The sequence below is a fragment of the Bidens hawaiensis genome, unplaced genomic scaffold (genome assembly GCF_021521415.1).
Source record: "Bidens hawaiensis isolate Kalapana, Puna unplaced genomic scaffold, B.hawaiensis_p1.1 tig00018859_1, whole genome shotgun sequence".
Classification (NCBI taxonomy): Eukaryota; Viridiplantae; Streptophyta; class Magnoliopsida; order Asterales; family Asteraceae; genus Bidens; species Bidens hawaiensis.
In genome coordinates this window covers 75553-93761 of record NW_027492867.1, presented here as the reverse complement: position 1 = coordinate 93761, position 18209 = coordinate 75553, and the positions used below count along the sequence as shown (strand labels likewise).

The following is an 18209-nucleotide window of genomic DNA, read 5'->3' as shown; positions in this document are numbered from 1 at the left end:
CAAGTGAATGATCTTTCTAAATTCTTAAGAGAAGAAGCAGACAGAGGATTCAGATTTCTGAAAGTAAAGAGAAACTGGAAGACTGTCCAAATTCACATATCAAAGAGAACTACAAAGTTAAGAAGGATGGACATGGCTGAAACAAACTATAAGGTGAATGTCAAAGACAGGAATCCACTGTAAAACATGAACACATGCATAAGTCTTGAAAGAAGGATGACACGCCCCAACTATACAGTCCAAAGAAATGGCATCATTACTGAAGTGGAATACAAAGAAAAAGATGACCATTACTTGCTGAGAAATTCTGATGGAAAAATATTGGGGATTATCAAGAAGGATGAAGACTTGAATTGCTTACATGATGAAGATCTAATGGATATTAGGGACTGGGTCATACCAGAAGGTCATACTCATTACCAAGCCCTTGATATCTTCAGAATGAGAGCTGCATCAGTGATAACAAACAGAAGGCAAGCCACTTACAGTGCATGGAAAAGACAAAATTCCTAGACTAGGCTTTTACTTTGTAATGTCTTATGACAGCCTTTTTTTTTAATATGTAATTTTTGATTATGTTAATTGAATATGTAAGTTGACTTTTAATTTGATGTGTATTTTTTACTAAGTGTAAGTAACCTTAGAAATGTTTTGGGTCAGCTGAGGTGTTCCAATCTAGGAGAGATTGTTGAGTCAAGATTTGACACAAAACTGATCAGATGGAAGATTGGAATCTTCTTAACCTCCCCAGAATTCGCTAAGTATGGATCCGGGTACACCTCAGACCTCCGAGCATGCTTTTACTTAGCCGGGTATGATATTTTGTCTATCGGGCAGAGTTATCTTCACTAAGTCTCCTTTAGTGAATATCCGAGCAAGGTTTGCAAACTAGTGCATTACCGGGTATGGTTCACTAGTATATGCAAGTCCGGGCAAGGATCACTTTATCAAGCAGGATTGTTCTTCTTAACCAAGTAAAGTTCACTTCCGAGTAAGCTTTAGGCTAACCAAGCTCATGAAGCCAAGTAATTGGAAGACCGGGTAAGGTATTCATTAATAAGTATGGTCCAGGTAGGCTTGATGATTTAATGATATATCTCAAGTATCATCGGGCAAGGTTCAACTTAAGCAAGGAACAGTGCAACCGAGCACACTTTGCTAATAAGTTATTTTCTAACAAAGGGTTGAAGGGACCATTGAAGAACAAGGTTGCTCGAAAGGGTTTGTCGGGCAAAGTCTGGCAAAGTCAAGAAGATTGAAGTCTACCCGGTGAGTATTTTTCTTGGTAAAATACTCTTCAAGTAAAGTCTACCCGGAAACTGTTTCCGAGCACACTTCTATGTTACCAAGTTATGAAGGATGGCCGAGCATACTCGGAAAATGAAGATTAATGCAAAGCCTACTCGGAAAACTTGTTTTACACTTAGAATAATTCTGAATATGTAATTTGAATATGTATTATCGTATAGGGTTTCTAGAAGGAATGACAGCTGTAAAGGAGGTGTCAGGTCTATAAATAGAATAATTTATGGCACACCTCCAAACGGTACACACAACAAGGAAGACAGTCACATTTATTAAGAAAGAATATTATGTGTGACGGCTGAAACTTTCCTTATCAAGAAACCCTAAAACGATTATCCACTTTGTATGATTCATTTATATAAATGGAAATATTTTGAGTAAATCTTGTTTGTGTTGATTACCTTTGAATACTGTTTAAGCCACCATATGTTTGTTATTGATTCCGCCTTTAACAAACGGTGAACTTTCTAAATATAGCAACCCGTCATTAACTCCCTTGTCAACACATCTATTTGTGTGAGTTATGACATGATTCGAGTAAGATCCAGCTGAAATCGGGGACATGACATAGGATACTCATGGAGGATGAGTAACAGCCTGTAATTCAACCTCAGAGGTGGTTCAACCCTAACATGTCGGATGTAGTAAAAATGGAGGTTATCATACTCCTCGACGCAGGCCTGATCTATCCCATCTCCGATTCTTCATGGGTCAGTCCCGTACAGGCCGTCCCAAAGAAGGGAGGGATGACCGTTGTCATAAACGAACACAACGAGCCTATTTTGACTAGTATAGTCACAGGTTGCCAGGTGTGCATCGAAAATAGGAGGCTTAACGACGCTACTAGGAAATATAACATTCTTATTCCATTCATCGATCAGATGTTGGAGCGTTTGTCGAGATGACAGTTTTACTGTTTTCTTGATGGATTTTCAGGTTATTTCCAGATCCCGGTCGCACATGAGAATCAAGAAATGTCACACCCTGACTAGTTAATTGCTGATGCTTAATAAGGGAATGTAACAGACACCTCTGGTATCAATTACATTGTATAAAGAAAATCTACCAACTAATTTACATCGTATTACATTGGTTGGTACAAAGTTTACAAACTAGGCGAAAGACACATAACCAGTTCTCGTGGACGTTTATTATTTATTATAATTATACTTGTATCCTTCTACAACCATTCAGTCTCACTTCTAGCACTGAGCACATAAGAAACTTATTCCAACATTGGTTCACCTGAAAAGCATGTTAAAACGGGTCAACTACAAAGAGTTGGTGAGTTTCATAAATTTAAAAAAAAAACAGTATACATAATTATAGTATTCATGTTTTGTATATATGCGATGTAATTATACTAAGCCACGAGTGAATCCTCGACCAGCTTCTATTACGTGGCCTCCACTGCCCCCACGCACTTCCTATGCCCACATTGGCTCTATTTTCCTCAACAAGTACTATGTCTAACACCACATAGCATGTTATAAAAGGTTCGCATGGTCATGTGCAATTGTAAAAACTTGTTTCGGCATACCCCTCTGGCCCTGTCAATTGGATTTGTCAAACCAATAGTACTATTCACATGCCTTCGGCTCGTAGTTAATCACTCGTGTGGGAGGCCTTTCAAGTGTTAGCACTCAGATAATTCACATCACAAAAAGTTTTCAAGTACATAAGTATATTTAAACATGCTTTCCACCCCAAAAGTTCGTAAAACAATTTAGAAACCGGGGTCATGAAACTCACCTTATTGTTGTTCGAACTGGTCGTATGTATTAGTATCTAGTGTGCCCCGATTATAGCTTGAATCCTATAACCGGTATATTACTGTTAATACTAGTACAGTATTTAAACTAAATCGGGCTGTATAACTACTCTGGGTACTGCTGATAGGCCCGGAACATATCAATAGTCTTAGATTGTGACGTTGTACGTTATGAAATGTTTAAAATCAGACTTGGCTCAGTTTCACCGTTTTCCGTGCCTGACCAAGTTGATTGTTTACGTGTTTTAGAAATAGGTAAGATCACACAAAATAAATTAAAAAATACTGTTTGATAAAATGATTTGATTTATAAAATAATTCTAAGGTTATGGTATCTGGATTGATCGTATGGTTCGTTTCCGTTTTTATACGGGTTTGATTATACAAAACGCGTACAATCCAACCGAATTGTCCGAAAATCTCTGAAAAGTTCGTTGTTCTCAAATTCATTCAAAACTATGATATTTGACCACTTTTGACGTTTTGACATACCAGTCAGTTCGTTAAACACAAAATTGTCAGTTTTGTTAAATCATATATAATCTAATTCTTTAAATTATCATAACTATTTATGTAATTATATATAAATTATGAGAATTTTTTTAAAAATACTTTAAAATCTGTAGAATTTTATGAAATTATTTTCAGAATTCTTATACTTAGCTATTTATGTATAAAAATTCATTTTAAGTGTTATAATTAACCGATAAATAATCCGTTTATACTAAATGGTTCCCGAAAATTTCGATAGTTTTTTTGGGTAGTCTCAATACCATAACATAACCTCAGTAAAATTTCCAGAACCCAATTCTATGGCCAAATACCCTTTTGTGCATTTTTCGGCTGTTAAAACCCAATTAAAACGCAATTGCACAGACAGTCCTTAAACATATCCAAATGATCCCAAATTTTACCAGTGATTTTAAAATCAAATTTAAAGTTCCAAACCAAATTTCATAATTTTTCTAGAAGTTTAACTATATTTCTTAATTAAATGCTAATAAAAGGTAATAAATTCGCCAAATATTCTCCGTTTTTCAAAAAATTACTAAATTTGAACAGGAACTCACTTATATGATCCCTAATGTTCCTTCAAAGTGTCACAAACTAAAAAAAAATAATGTCACAATCTAATACTAAATAGCCCCTAAACGAGTAAACCGGTAATTACCTTGTCAGTTTTCGAGTGTTTTTGGTTGTTTTATCGATTCTCCGGGTATTTGGTCACAAAGTCAGTGTATCTACATATCATATAACACAAAACCAAGCATAAATCATCCATAATCAAGCCTTTTTAATTAGTGTTTCAGTTAAGGTTTCAAACCGAACTGTTAAACCGTAAAAATGTTATATCAACATTCTAATCCGTGTTTTTGGTCAAAAATGTATATGGTTCTGATTTGTAAAATTTTTTAAGATCAAAACATGATTTTAGGTGATTTTTAGGGTTTTGTATGGTTAAACATGATTATCACTAATCAAAACATGATTATCTATGTTTACATGAGATTAAATCATGATCAAAACTCACAAATTCCAAGTTCTTACGTGGTTTTCTTGCTGGAAAAGTGAAGAAGAGAGCTGGCCATGAGTTGGTGTGTGTTTATGTGTGAAATGGGTTGAGAATATTCAAGAAATATCAAGTATAAACAATAAATATATCAAAATATCTAGGGGTGTTTGGTGGCCACAATTAAAAGGGGCCCATTGGACCTATTTTTGGACCATTCAGGCCTTGTTTTGCATGCCAAGGTTCGGTCTCGGTTGAAAATTTAGTTCGGGTTTGGTTTTTCTCAAGAAAACTAATTCGGGTGCGAAAAACAGCGTGAAAACGGACGTTTTTCGACTCATTTTTACAAAATAATAAAAACATATTAAATTGTTGTAAAAACCAAAAATATTTTCACGAATTTCATAAGCATGCCAAATAAGTGTTCTATAAATCTTTTTAGGCTAGACGGATAATACAATTCTCGTTTTGATGTTAACGATTGCGTTTAAACTCATAGCGTATCGTGAAAAGAAACTCTTTTAGTTTAAATGGTTTTATACGTACTGTGGTCTTAATATCAACATGTTAGCCACTATAATATATATATATGTATGTATATATCACTCATATATGACCCCTCAGTATATATGCAGGTCATAACCAGTGTCGGGCAGTTACTCGTTTAATCGCTATGAATTAACCGATTCATCGTTTACTCTCTAGGTAGTGAATAAGGTGTACCTCTTTTTGTCACGAATGTCACAAGAAAGGACCAAATTTATATTCCCATACGGTACCTTCATGTACAAACGTATGCCTTTTGGGTTATGTAATGCTCTGGCTACTTTCCAGCGTTGCATGATAGCGATATTCCAGGACGTGATCGAGAGTTCTATGGAGGTCTTCATGGATGATTTTTTGGTATGTGGTGACTCCTTCGATCAATGTCTTTCTAATCTTGAAAGGATGATGAAGCAGTGCATAGAAACTAAGTTTATGCTAAACTGGGAGAAGTGCCACTTCATGGTGACTGAAGGCATTGTTCTCAAGTACAAGATTTCGCGAGACTGAATTGAGGTAGACAGAGCTAAAGTTGACACAATCAGTAGACTTCCTCCATCGACTAGTGTGAAATTTCGTTCGTAGTTTTCTCGGGCATGCGGGTTTATATCGTAGGTTCATTAAAGATTTTTTTAAGATCACCAGGCCCATGACTCGCCTTCTAAAGAAGGATATAGCATTTGACTTTGTTGCTGATTGTATGAAGGCGTTTTGAGTTTCTCATGGGGCAGCTAGTTAACGCCCCTATCTTAGTAGCACCCGACTGGAGCTTTCCATTCGAGATCATGTGTAAAGCTAGTGATTTTGCAGTGGGGGAAGTTCTAGGTCAGCGAAAGGACAATCACTTCCACCCTATCTTTTATGAAAGTAAAAGCCTCAATGATGCTCAGGAGAATTACACGACTATTGAGAAGGAGATTCTAGTAGTGGTCTTCGCGCTAGACAATTTCTTTCTTATCTCGTGTTGTCCAAAACCATCGTTTATACTGATCATGCGCCATTGCGATACCTGTTCGCCAACAAAGATACAAGCCTCTCCTGATACGATGGATTCTCTTGCTTTCCGAGTTTGATATTGAGATTATAGATAAAAGGGGAGAGGAGAACGTAGCTGCAGATCACTTATCACATCTAGAGGATCCGAAGAGAGTGGAGATTAATGAGGACGCCATCGGGGATGAGTTTCCCCACGAGTCAATGATGATAGTGAGATTGAAATTTGAGAGATAGCCAGTGTTGTACGTGAGTGCTGAAGAGGAAGGTCTGCCATGGTTCTCCGACATTGCGATTGATCTAGCCAAAGAAGGGGTGGTCAAGGGCATGAGTTATTAGCATAAAAGTAAGTTTTTCGCAGATGCCAGCCACTACATATGGGATGCACCGTATTTGTTTCGTGTAGGCACAAATCTAGTGTTAAGGAGGTGTGTGAGTATGGAAAGGGGTCGTGAGATTCTTAGGCATTGTCACGAGGGTTTAACTGGAGGACACCATGGTTCGTCTTCCACCGCGAGGAAAGTTCTAGATTCCGGATTTTCTTGGCCAACGATTTTCAAATACTCACACGAGTTTGTTAGACAGTGTGACGCATGTCAGTGCATTGGTAACATCTCCCGTAATGAGATGCCCCAAATCCATTCAGGTTTGTGAGGTTTTCGACGTTTGGGGCATTGATTTCATTGGTATATTCCCTTTTTCTCAAGGGAACCGATACATTCTCATAGCTATCGACTACGTTTCCAAGTGGGTTGAGGCTCAAGCATTGCCAACTAACGATGCCCGAGTAGTAGTGGGATTCTTGAAGAGGTTGTTCTGTCAGTTTGGTACTCCCAAGGCCTTGATTGGTGATCGGGGCACACATTTTTGCAATACCCATATGGAGAAGACATTTTCAGAGTATGAGGTCACCCATCGGTTGTCCACTATCTATCACCCACAGACGAGTTGAAAAGTGGAGAATGCAAATCGAGGAGTGAAGCGAATTCTGGAGAAAACTTTTGACAAGAATCGAAAGGACTAGTCCGAAAAGTTAGATGACGCGCTTTGGGCATTCCGCACAGCGTTTAAAACACCTATTGAGACCACCCCATTTAGGATGGTTTACGGGAAATTGTGCCATCTACCAGTTGAGTTAGAGCATAGAGCATATTGGGCTTTGAGATCCGTTAATCTTGACCTGACCCAAGCTGCGAAAAACCGGTATCTCCAAATTCATGAGGTGGAGGAGTTGGGAGATGAGGCATACAAGAGATCATGGAGATATAAGGAGCGTACGAAGGCGTTGCATGATCAGAAGTTGAGGAAGGTGAAAGAGTTGATGGGAGCACATGGAAGGTGAACGGTCATAGGTTAAAGCATTATATAGGTGGGCTGATTGACTCGATTGAGGAGGACATGTTACTCCTCGGCATCCCTAGGTTTGATTGGTTTATAGGGTTGGGACAAGGCGAATACCCGAGTGTAGAGTTTGTATATTTTTTTATTTGTTTTCTATAATTTTTGCATATTGAGTCAGTTTTAACTTTTTAGAGTCGTTTTGACGTATGCTTTGAGTGCTTTGAGCTTTGATTTGCCGGTTCGGATACTTTCGCTAATACTCTATCTTCATTCGGACGAGGGCGTTATAAGCTTATTTGATTGTAGAGGGTACCGAAAAGTTGCGGGCACAAATGAAATGTTATATGGTCGCATTATCGGAACACGATATACAAATATCACTGCCATATTACCAGGGGAGTCTGTTCATTTTCTTATGCTTAGTTTGATATTATTTTATTTTATTTTTTATTTCTGCTTTATTTTTGTCATTTTCCTTTCTCCCATTGAGGAAAATGTGAAATTTAAGTGTGTGGATGGGAAAATGACCTTTTTAAATTTATAAAAAAAAACAAAAAAAAAGAGTTAACATTTATAAAAAAATAAAAAATTTGAATAATGTCCTGAAAATTCTTTTACGAATAATGGAAAATGATATTATTGTTTAAGGTTGATCTTTTAAAACTACTATTATATATGAGAATAAATAAAATATGGCGCACTTAACTTGGGATGTGTCAGTGGGCCCGACTAGTTTTGAAAGGTTTCCCTTGATTATTATTAAAATACCTAATAATCATAAACCTTGTGGGTTCTCATATTAGGGGGTAGTGAAGCTAAAAATTCGAGAAGGCATAACAAGTATTATAGTAATTTGACTACCTTGAGGTGGTGAGAATTACATGCACTTAAAATTAGCACGTCACTCCGTTTTATTAAATTAAATAACGAGTGGTGTCGTCCTGCAAATGTCCATCTTTTATTCGAGCTCTAGTCACTAGTTATATTTATAGGTTAGAGACGCATAAGTGCACAAAAACACAAAAAAAAAAAGTATTTTGAAAGTGTATTCCGAGAATTTGGTCTGAAAAGAAAATGAAAGTGAGAAATTATGTATTGTAAAATGCCAAAGAAGCATTCTCAAAAATAGAAAGGAGATAGTGACTCTGAGGATACACTATTGGGACTCAAGGTTTTTAGTCAATATATATTTCTTAGGGAATACATAGAACAGAGACCAGTAGTACTTAAGGCATGCTCGTACGGCCTCACTTGACCTTTCATCCATCTAAATTCCACCTATGTGCATTTTCTTCTTACCATTAAATGGTTTTTAGCTTACGATGATAGGTTGAACCAGTCTATTTCAACCCAGTTTTAATTGTCTTGATTATGCTTGAGATGAGGGGTAAGTGAATATGTAACTCTTTAGGTGTGAGACCCATAGGTTTATTGATATCACTTGAACTTAATCGTTAAATATGATGGGGGTTTGATAAGCTGGCAACTGGGAGTGGACAACAATATCGGCAATCGCGGTTTTTGCGTTTATCTATGCTTAAAATTAACCTATACGTTTTAAAGATCGACTTTGAATTATGATTCTATTGCAAATAGCTTTTTCAGGGACAAAAAAGGTTTAAATGTGGGGATATTTGATATGAGCAAAATTATATACATATTATTATAAATATATCCTATAATTTTGAGAGCTTTTCAGCTAGATTTTTATTAAATATAACTCTTATATGGGTCACATTTGAGTTTTAAAGATTTCGAGAGAGAATGAATTAAAATATAGCACTTTTACTAAACTTGAGACCGACGAATGAAGGGTTGAGCATACATTATATGTTACTAAATATAATTATAATGTATTAAGTATTATATTTAGTATTTAAAAAGAAAGAAAAAGATAAATAAATAAATAAAATAAAAAAACAAAGATGTCACGTGAAAATAAATGAAAGTAAAAGACATTTCATATAATAAATGATTAATATCTTACGTAGCATATTTCAATAAATAATATTTCAATCATTTATTGATGTCAACTGAATATACTGATGGATATCTAACGGAGTTGGGCTGTTTAGGTGGGCTGCATTGTGCAAAAGATGTTGATGGGAGCAACGTAGTGAGGAAGCCCACAGGCGATTGGGATCCAACAATAAAAAGAAATTATGTTCACAATTTGGTGTCGGTAATTGTGTCTTGAAGAGAAAGCAAAAGGATTAATATATTATATTCTTTTATGGCCGACAAAAGTGGCAGAGGAGAAAACCCTACGAGCAGCAAGTTAAAGATAAGTCAGACAAAAGTCCGGGGAAGCAAAATTATCATTGTTGTTAGTTTGACGTGGAAAAAAATAAAAAGAGAGATCGGAAGGCATCGCAAGAGAATAAACAGGAAGCAAGGTTTATGTTATTTTCAGAAGAGACCCTCATCAAATCATTATTATATGGTCATCCAGTTATCTCGTTTTTACTATGAACTTAGTTAAACCAATTTATTTTATACTTGTTTTGAACATGATTATTGGCTAAACTCTTATAGTTACCTCGGTTTTAAATGAATATTTGTTGAGTTTTGGATTGCTTATCGGTTTATTGGGTGATTTGTGTTGAACTAATATTATTGTAATCAACTTATTGAATTTTAATAAGACGAATATGCATGCTTAGTATTAGTTTAGATTTATTCAATAGTTCCATATGTGTCTTTGTAAATGTCTTTCATGCGTAGATGCATATTAGGTTACCTACTGTGTGTTCATAATTAGTTTATGGTTTATAGTCGACATAATCCATAAGAACTTTTGTTTGAGGGTTTAGAGAAATTAAGTGGTCTACCTACCTTTAGACTAAGAGGTAATTGATAGTTGCGTTGTCTTGTTCATTAGGTGATTTGGGTATAGATTACACGAGAGTGAATTTCCCATTATTGTCTTTTGATTTTTGCTATCCCGAGTCTTTTTTAGCATCTTTAGGTTACTCCTTACATCCCTTACACTCCCGGATGTATTGTGATTAGTGATACTAAGGGGTGATCTAGTCATAAGAATACTTTAGTATTGTTGTGATACTGAGATGTAATCCAACCAACCGGTATGCGCCATACGTCCTTTAGGGTTTCCTTTAGGTTACACCCAGAGAATGATTAGGGATCCACTAGGTTGTCTAGGGTGACGTGTCTTTAGATTCCGGTTCCATCACAGTTCCCATAGCTGATAAGTGTCCAAGATTCACAAATAGGATTTCAAGCCTAGGTAACGCCTTTCTCATTATTGTTTTCATCTAGGAGCATCCACATTAAGCTCATTTTCCCTAGGTTTGAATCTAAATGGCAATGACAAGCTTTGAGAACACAGACTTCCTTGTTGTGGAGTGAAGGTTTTGGGTGTGAAGTCCTTCTCTACAAACTTGCAAAGAACTAGTGATGTGGCACTCCCTCTCACATGCACACACATATATATTATATATATACACACATAATATTTTTTAATAGGGTTTGTAAAGGTTTGTTGTGAAAGAAAATGATGTTTTTAAGATAAGTTTGGAATATGATGTGGTGATGATATGACGATTTGTATATGTTTGTTGTTGTAGATGCTCTAAGTCTTAGAGTTTGGATTTGTTTTTCCTAGTTTAATTAATAGTTAGTTTTAAAATAAAATAAATAAAAAGCCATAAATAATATTTTCTTAATTATTACTTTAATTAACTTTTAGAATTAGTCTCGTGAATTTAATAAGTGCCTCTAGGGTTATTCCCGGTCTTCCCATAGTTATACTACACCCGATAGGTTTACTTGTCTGTTGCTAGTAGTTTGATTTAGGGTATTCTAGGTTTTTATTACTCGTTATGCTTGGTCATTATTTGCTAAATTTTTATATACCACTTTGTGTACATCATTTATCTAGATAGGTTGGTGGAAAACATTAACCATCAAGCGATTTCTCACACTTCTATATCATAGCCAAAATCGAGTCACTAAACTTAGAAGAAACCACTGGGAATTAGTATTAGAAGCAGCAAAAAAAGTCTTAAAATATCTATAAAGTAAGCAGTTGCTGCAATCTGTACATCAAAATTTAACTAACCATGGAGCGTGAATAACAAAAGATGCATACAAAACAAAATACTAGGTAGTCACCTAACTGAAATAGGAAATAATGCAATAATTAGTAATGTCTTAATTAAAGTGTTTGTATACTATTTTTGTTCTCTTCTACAAATCAAACAATGTTTGTCCTAGCTTATGTATTTACACTTTAGTGGTCACCCAACTGGTCAACTGGACCAAATTTGCTTCAACTAATATCAAATAATGATTCATTTCTTACTACCTAACCGACCCTTTTGCAGGGGCGGATCCGCGGTTGAAACGGGTGGTTCCTCGGAAATACACGAGTTTCGTAATAATAGTGTAATTATATATAGAAAATAATAAAGGAACCACCCTATAAATCAGAAAGGAACCACCTTATGAATATATGAAGTGCTTTTCAGGTCGGTAATTTCTTGGTTTTGTAACCCAGAGGTCGCAAGTTGGATTCCCGTTTTTATAATTTTCTTTTTTTTACTAACGTACGCTTACCATAACTGATATTAGGGTTTTTTTATAACAAACACAACGACACCAGACAGTCCATAAACAGCGCCTCTCTGGCTCTCTCCGCCCTTGAGGTCCACCTCAGTCCCTGAGTCCCTGACCACTGTCCACTGCCGCTGCCCCGCACTCCATCAGCCACTCCATCTCCATCAGCCACTCCGGTACTCAACTAGCGTCGTCCCGTCCTCTATCAGTCACTCAGCAGCCCGTCTTTGATCCCCGACTCCCCGTCCTCCTACCACTGCCTACTCTTACTCGAAGTCTCGAATACTCCCACTTTGAAAGTAAAAATTCATTGTTAAATGTTATGTTAAATGATAATTGTTCTTAATTGTTAAGTGTTAAATACTTAATTGTTAAGTTATTTGTTAAATTTAGTTTTAGTTTGTTAGATTATTGGTTTTAATTTGTTAGTTTGTTAGTTTCTTAGTTTTAAATTTGTTAGTTTGTAATTGTTGATTTGTAGGTATTTTGAATATGAAGAGATATTATCAAAGTGAACCATTGAACCTTGGATCATCATCTTCAAGTAGTAAACCGTTAAAATAAATTTAGATGATCTACCATGGGATCCTTCCGAAAGGCAACCAATTTCATCTTATCACCCAAGTCAAAAAGATGAAACTAAACGGGCATATCTACTTAGAGGTCCATGTCAACCAACCGGGCATGATTTTCTTCTAACAAATTTTAGTGGTAAATTAAGACGTTTTAATGAGGAATGGTACACTAGTGAATTTGGAAATTTGTTGGAATATAGTGTTAAAGCGGATAAAGTGTATTGTTTGCATTGTTACTTGTTTATGGAAAGTGGACAAAATGATGCATTTCTAAGTGAAGGATTGCGATGTTGGAATAGGTGTCGGGAGAAATTTAGTAATCATGTTGGTAAATGCAATAGTTTTCACAACAAAGCACGTAAAAAGGGGAAAGACTTACATAACCAAGCTCAGTCTATACTTGTGGCCATTGATAAAGGAACATATATACATAAAAAACAATATAGAGTCCGATTACATGCTTCGGCTAGACTTACCAAAGCATTGTTGAATGGTTTCTTTAGCTTTTCGTGGTCATGATGAATCTGAAGAATCTCTTTACAGGGGAAATTTTATTGAGTCTTAAAAATGTTTGGAGAACTAAGTGAAGAAATTGGTAAGGTTATATTAGGTAATACTCCCAGGAATAATCAAATGACCTCTCCATCAATCCATAAAGAACTTTGTAATTGTTTTGCAGAAAAAGTATTAAAGAGGATATTTGAAGAACTTGATGATGATGTCTTTTCCATATTAGTTGATGAATCGAGAGATATTTATAAAAAATAACAAATGGCTGTGGTTTTAAGATATATTGATAAATTAGGATTTGTAAAGGAGCGATTTATTGGCCTTGTTTATGTTATGGAAACAATCGCGTTATCTCTTAAAGCTGCAATTGATGAATTATTTGCTCGCCACAATTTGAGTATTGGTAGGGTAAGAGGCCAAGGATATGGCGGTGCAAGCAACATGTCCGGTGAGTTTAATGGTTTAAAAGCTTTAATTTTGAAAGAAAATTCTTCAGCATATTATGTTCATTGTTTTGCTCACCAACTTCAACTTGTTGTTGTGGGCCTTGCAACCAAACATTATGAGATTTACAGACTTTATAAAGAATTATCAAATTTAGTAAATGTTGTTGGTGGATCTTGTAAAAGAATAGATTTGTTAAGAGAAAGTCAATAGGAAAGTTTGGGATTAAATTTGGAAGTTGAAACCGGAAGTGGAAAGAATCAAGAATTGTCACTTGCAAGAGCTGGTGATACACGTTGGAGTTCTCATGAAAAAACAATTCTCTGTTTGCATACTTTATATCCTAGTGTTCTTGACGTGCTTGAATATATAGAAAAATCGGGAGACTTTTCAAATCACCAAAATGAATCACGTGGGCTTCAAGAATTCATGAAAACTTTTAATTTTGTATTTTATTTACATTTGATGAAATACATCTTGGGTGTTACTAACACATTGTGTCAAGCACTTCAAAGAAAAGATCAAGATAATGTTGAATGCAGTTAAGCTTGTTAAGTTAACTGATGAAAGCCTAAAAATGTATCGACTTGAAGGTTTTGACTCACTTTTGGAAGATGTCACATCCTTTGTGAAAAATATGAAATTGAAGTGGTTGATATGGAAGCCGAGTATGTTCACCCGAGATTTAAAAGAAAGAAGACCGGTATAACCAATTGTCATCGTTATGTGGTTATAATTTCAACACGATTCTCAATATGAAAATTCAATAGCTTGGAAGCCGCTTTAATGAGGTAACCACTAAATTGCTTACTAATATGAGTTCTTTGAGCCCGTCTTGAAGTAAACTTGTTAAACTTGGCCGAGATGTATCCATGTGATTTTGATTTTGATGAAAAGGAGAAGCATGTATATGAACTTGGCCACTACATTACTAACGTGAAAGAAGATAAGCGATTTGCCAACTTGAGTGGCTTAGGTGATCTTGCTAAAATGATGGTGAAAATAAGATTACACATTGATTATCCGTTAGTGTATCTTTTAATAAAGTTATCATTAGTTTTGCCGGTTGCAACGGCAAGTGTTGACAGATGTTTTTCTTCAATGAAGAATGTGAAAACGGATTTGCGTAATAGGATGGGTGATGAATACATGAACGATTCTTGCATTTGTTACATTGAAAGAGAATTCCTCCAACAAGTTTCGGTTGAAGAAGTAATACAACGCTTTCAAAAGATGAAGACTCGTAGGGAACAACTTTAAGCATTTTTTTTAATTCGTAAAGACTATTCTATTGATATTATGTGTTTTTTAATTTCTAATGACGGTGTCTCTTTTATTATTTTATCGTATTTTTATTATGTAATGAACTTTTCCCGAACCAACGAACCGACCCGAACCTCAAACCGACCCGGAATTTTATTTACCCGACTCAGTGAAATTGAAACACATGAAAGTAGTGCACCACTCAAAAAAAACCTGGATCCGCCACTGCACTTTTCTATGAAAAACAAAATAAATATATATATTATACCATAATACATGCATCATCCCAAGCCTTCCTGAGTGCAAGGCGTGGGTAAACATGAGCCTTCCAGTTTGCAAGTGATACAATTTGAAACAACCATTTTCTATACTATTAAAGATTATCAACTATCTACACAAACAACCATATAGGTAGGTGACATTAACAAATAAATAAGCAAATTACGGAAACGGAATAAATGAATAATTTGTTTCGCATACAATCTTCCTTTCTAAGAATCATAATGAAAATACGGCTAGCTGCTAGGAAGAAGAAAAGATTTACGTGCATGATGTTTTTCAACTGTTTGGGTCATTTCTTGAATGAAGTTCTATCGTGGCTAAAGAATTCTAGGCCACCTGCCTCGTTATTTAAAATTAAACTCAACAGAGCTTTTGATTCAGTCAGTTGGTCTTTCTTTGGAAGTCGTAACTTTGTTAGAGCATCTGTAGCCGGGCGTTTTCAGCGGCGTTTTGAAGCCAAAACGCCGGAGCCCCCCCCCCCCCCCGGGTGTTTTGACCGCCGTTTTGGGCATGTACATAACATTGGAGATGGAGCGTATTGTCTGCCAAGGTTGTTTCTTAAAAAAATCATTTTTTTCTAACATCTCTTTCAGATCTGTTGATCAACCTCCAATCATGAACCTTTACAAGAAGAAGACTTCACCCAAAGGTTCTTTTGCTTGAAACCACCCCACCACCGGCAGCCAGCCACCGTGGTTCTCCAGTCCGGCGAGGTGCTAGTTTGTGTATGTGAGGTTGGGAAGTGGAAACAAGATATGCTGCTAGTTTTGTGTGTGTGGGTGTGTGAAATAGAAACAAGTATAATGGGGTATTTATACTTAAGGTTTTGATGTTGTTTTAGTAAATAAATGGGTTTTGTATATTCGAACCCACTTAAACGTTTAACGCCTCACTCCCGAGCCGATATATATGATAAATATTTTTCCTAAAAACATTTATAACATTACTTTTAATATAATTTTTATTTGCTTAATGAAATATTATATGTTTGTTTTAATTAGAAAAAATAAAAATGTGAAAAAGAAAAAAATAATTGAGTAATGATTGATGCAAAGTTATGAGAAAAGTTTCATCTATTTTTTTATAAAATGTTGAAATGCTAACTAGGTGATACATGGATTGAAAAGTTGAAATAGTTGAAGGTAAGACATTATGACTACGTATGGTCTTAGGCTATCCACTATGGTGAGGGGCTTCGAAACCACTCCCCAGTGCTACGTCAGCGTCACGTGGGCACTGAGGGCTTCAAAGCCCCACCTCAAAGATGCCCCTCTATGGTGAGGGGGCTTCGAAGCCCCTTATTTTTTTTATTTTTTATTTATAAATTTAATAAACTAAAAAATTTATTAAATACAATAATAATAAAATACAAACTAAATTAAAAATTATAAACATATACCTAAAAAATCAACTATTTTTAGTCGTCGCCGCCGTTTTCTTGTTTGTTTCTCCAAATATGTTCAACCAAATCCCATCGAAGTATGAAATTCATTTCCGTTTTTTGTGTTCTTAATAAAATAGCAAATTTCTCATCTTCGTTTAGTGTTGTCATCGGATCTGGCGCATCGTTGTACTCGCCTTGACATATTGCTCTACCGAGTCCTCCAGTATCATATTATTCAAGATAATACAAGTGTAAATTACATGTCTTAACTTATCCATTTGCTGAATATGAGCTGGATGTCTAACTATATACCAACGTTTCTTTAATACCCCGAATGCCCTTTCGATGTCCTTTCTGGTCGACTCGTGTCATTTCTTTTGTAATATTTAATATTTTTGTTTATCATCAGTCGGGCACGTAAAGCTATGAACCAACGTGGCCCAATCCGGATAAATGTAGTCGACTAAATAATATTTGTATTCGTAGTTGACACCATTCGTGGAAAATGAGGTGTCGGGTCCAACTCCGTTTACGACACGATCAAAAAGAGGAGACACATTTATCACAGTTATATCATTGTTTGCACCGGGCATCCCAAAAAATGTATGTCATATTCAAAGATCAAATGATGCAACAACCTCAAGGATAATTGTTGGTCCATCATGATCACCCCGATGATATTGACCTTGCCAAGCAACTGGGCAGGCTTCCCAATCCCAATTTGTGCAATCAAGACTCCAAGCATCCCAGGAAAACCGTGTCTCTGGTCATGCACCTCGTATATTTTTTGTATGTCGGTTTGAGTCGGCTTCCTCAAATATTTTTTATGATATAGTTGAGAAATACCTAATATTAAATTTTTAAGGTCAGTTTATTAATTTTGCATTTAAAATAAGAGAAGTTATAGATACATATTAAAAATGATAATAATACTCACATTCGCAGAACGTATAAAGGGCTTCACGAGCCACTGTCTCCGACATTTGTAAATACTCTTCCATGGCGTCGCTCGCGGTCCAGTACGCGAGTTTACGAATCGCCGCCGTGCATTTTTGCAATCGAGAAAAACCCAATCTACCTTTCGCGTCATGCCGTTGTTTAAAAACGCATAATCGTGTTCTAAATCACCAACAATTCGTAAAAAAAAGTTGACGACTCATCCGAAAACGCCGCCAGAATCGTTCTGAATCAAAAGTCGCGTCCGGCGAAAAATAATCTTGCATCAACCGTTCATGAGTACCTACACGATCCCCTTGTCGATGAGGACGTATTGTTCGCAGTTGTGAGCTTACTCGACTAAGACTCGGGAAACATCTAGAATAGCACTAAATATCACCTTATCCCTGAATCCGAGTCTGAAATAACGTCGGGATCGGGGTAGAAGTCGGGTGTCGAAGATGATTCGGAAGATATTTTTTTGGAGAAAATTATATAAGTTTTGAAGATGTGTAGGATATGTTTAAGTTTGTAGAGACTAAGTGAATGATATATATATATATATAGGAGTGTGAGAAGTGAGTTATTTGTAAGAAGTGTGAGAAGTAATATCGGGCGTTGGATATGATCATCTGATGGTGGATATTGTTAGTGCGTTTTTTGTTTGGTGTGTTTTTTGTTTGGTGTGTTTTATTTTTTAAGGGTAAAACCCACTTCTTACACTTCTTATGATAGTTTTACTTCTTATATATATATACCGGGTGGGGTTAAAAT

General features: G+C 35.9%; 1 protein-coding gene across 1 annotated transcript; it reads left to right on the top strand.

The window, feature by feature from the left end:
- The first annotated feature begins 14434 nt into the window (after positions 1–14434).
- LOC143557286 (uncharacterized) lies at positions 14435–14830 on the top strand. Its single transcript, XM_077046396.1, has one exon. The coding sequence runs from the start codon at positions 14435–14437 to the stop codon at positions 14828–14830; it is 396 nt and encodes a 131-aa protein (XP_076902511.1).
- Positions 14831–18209: the final 3379 nt, after the last annotated feature.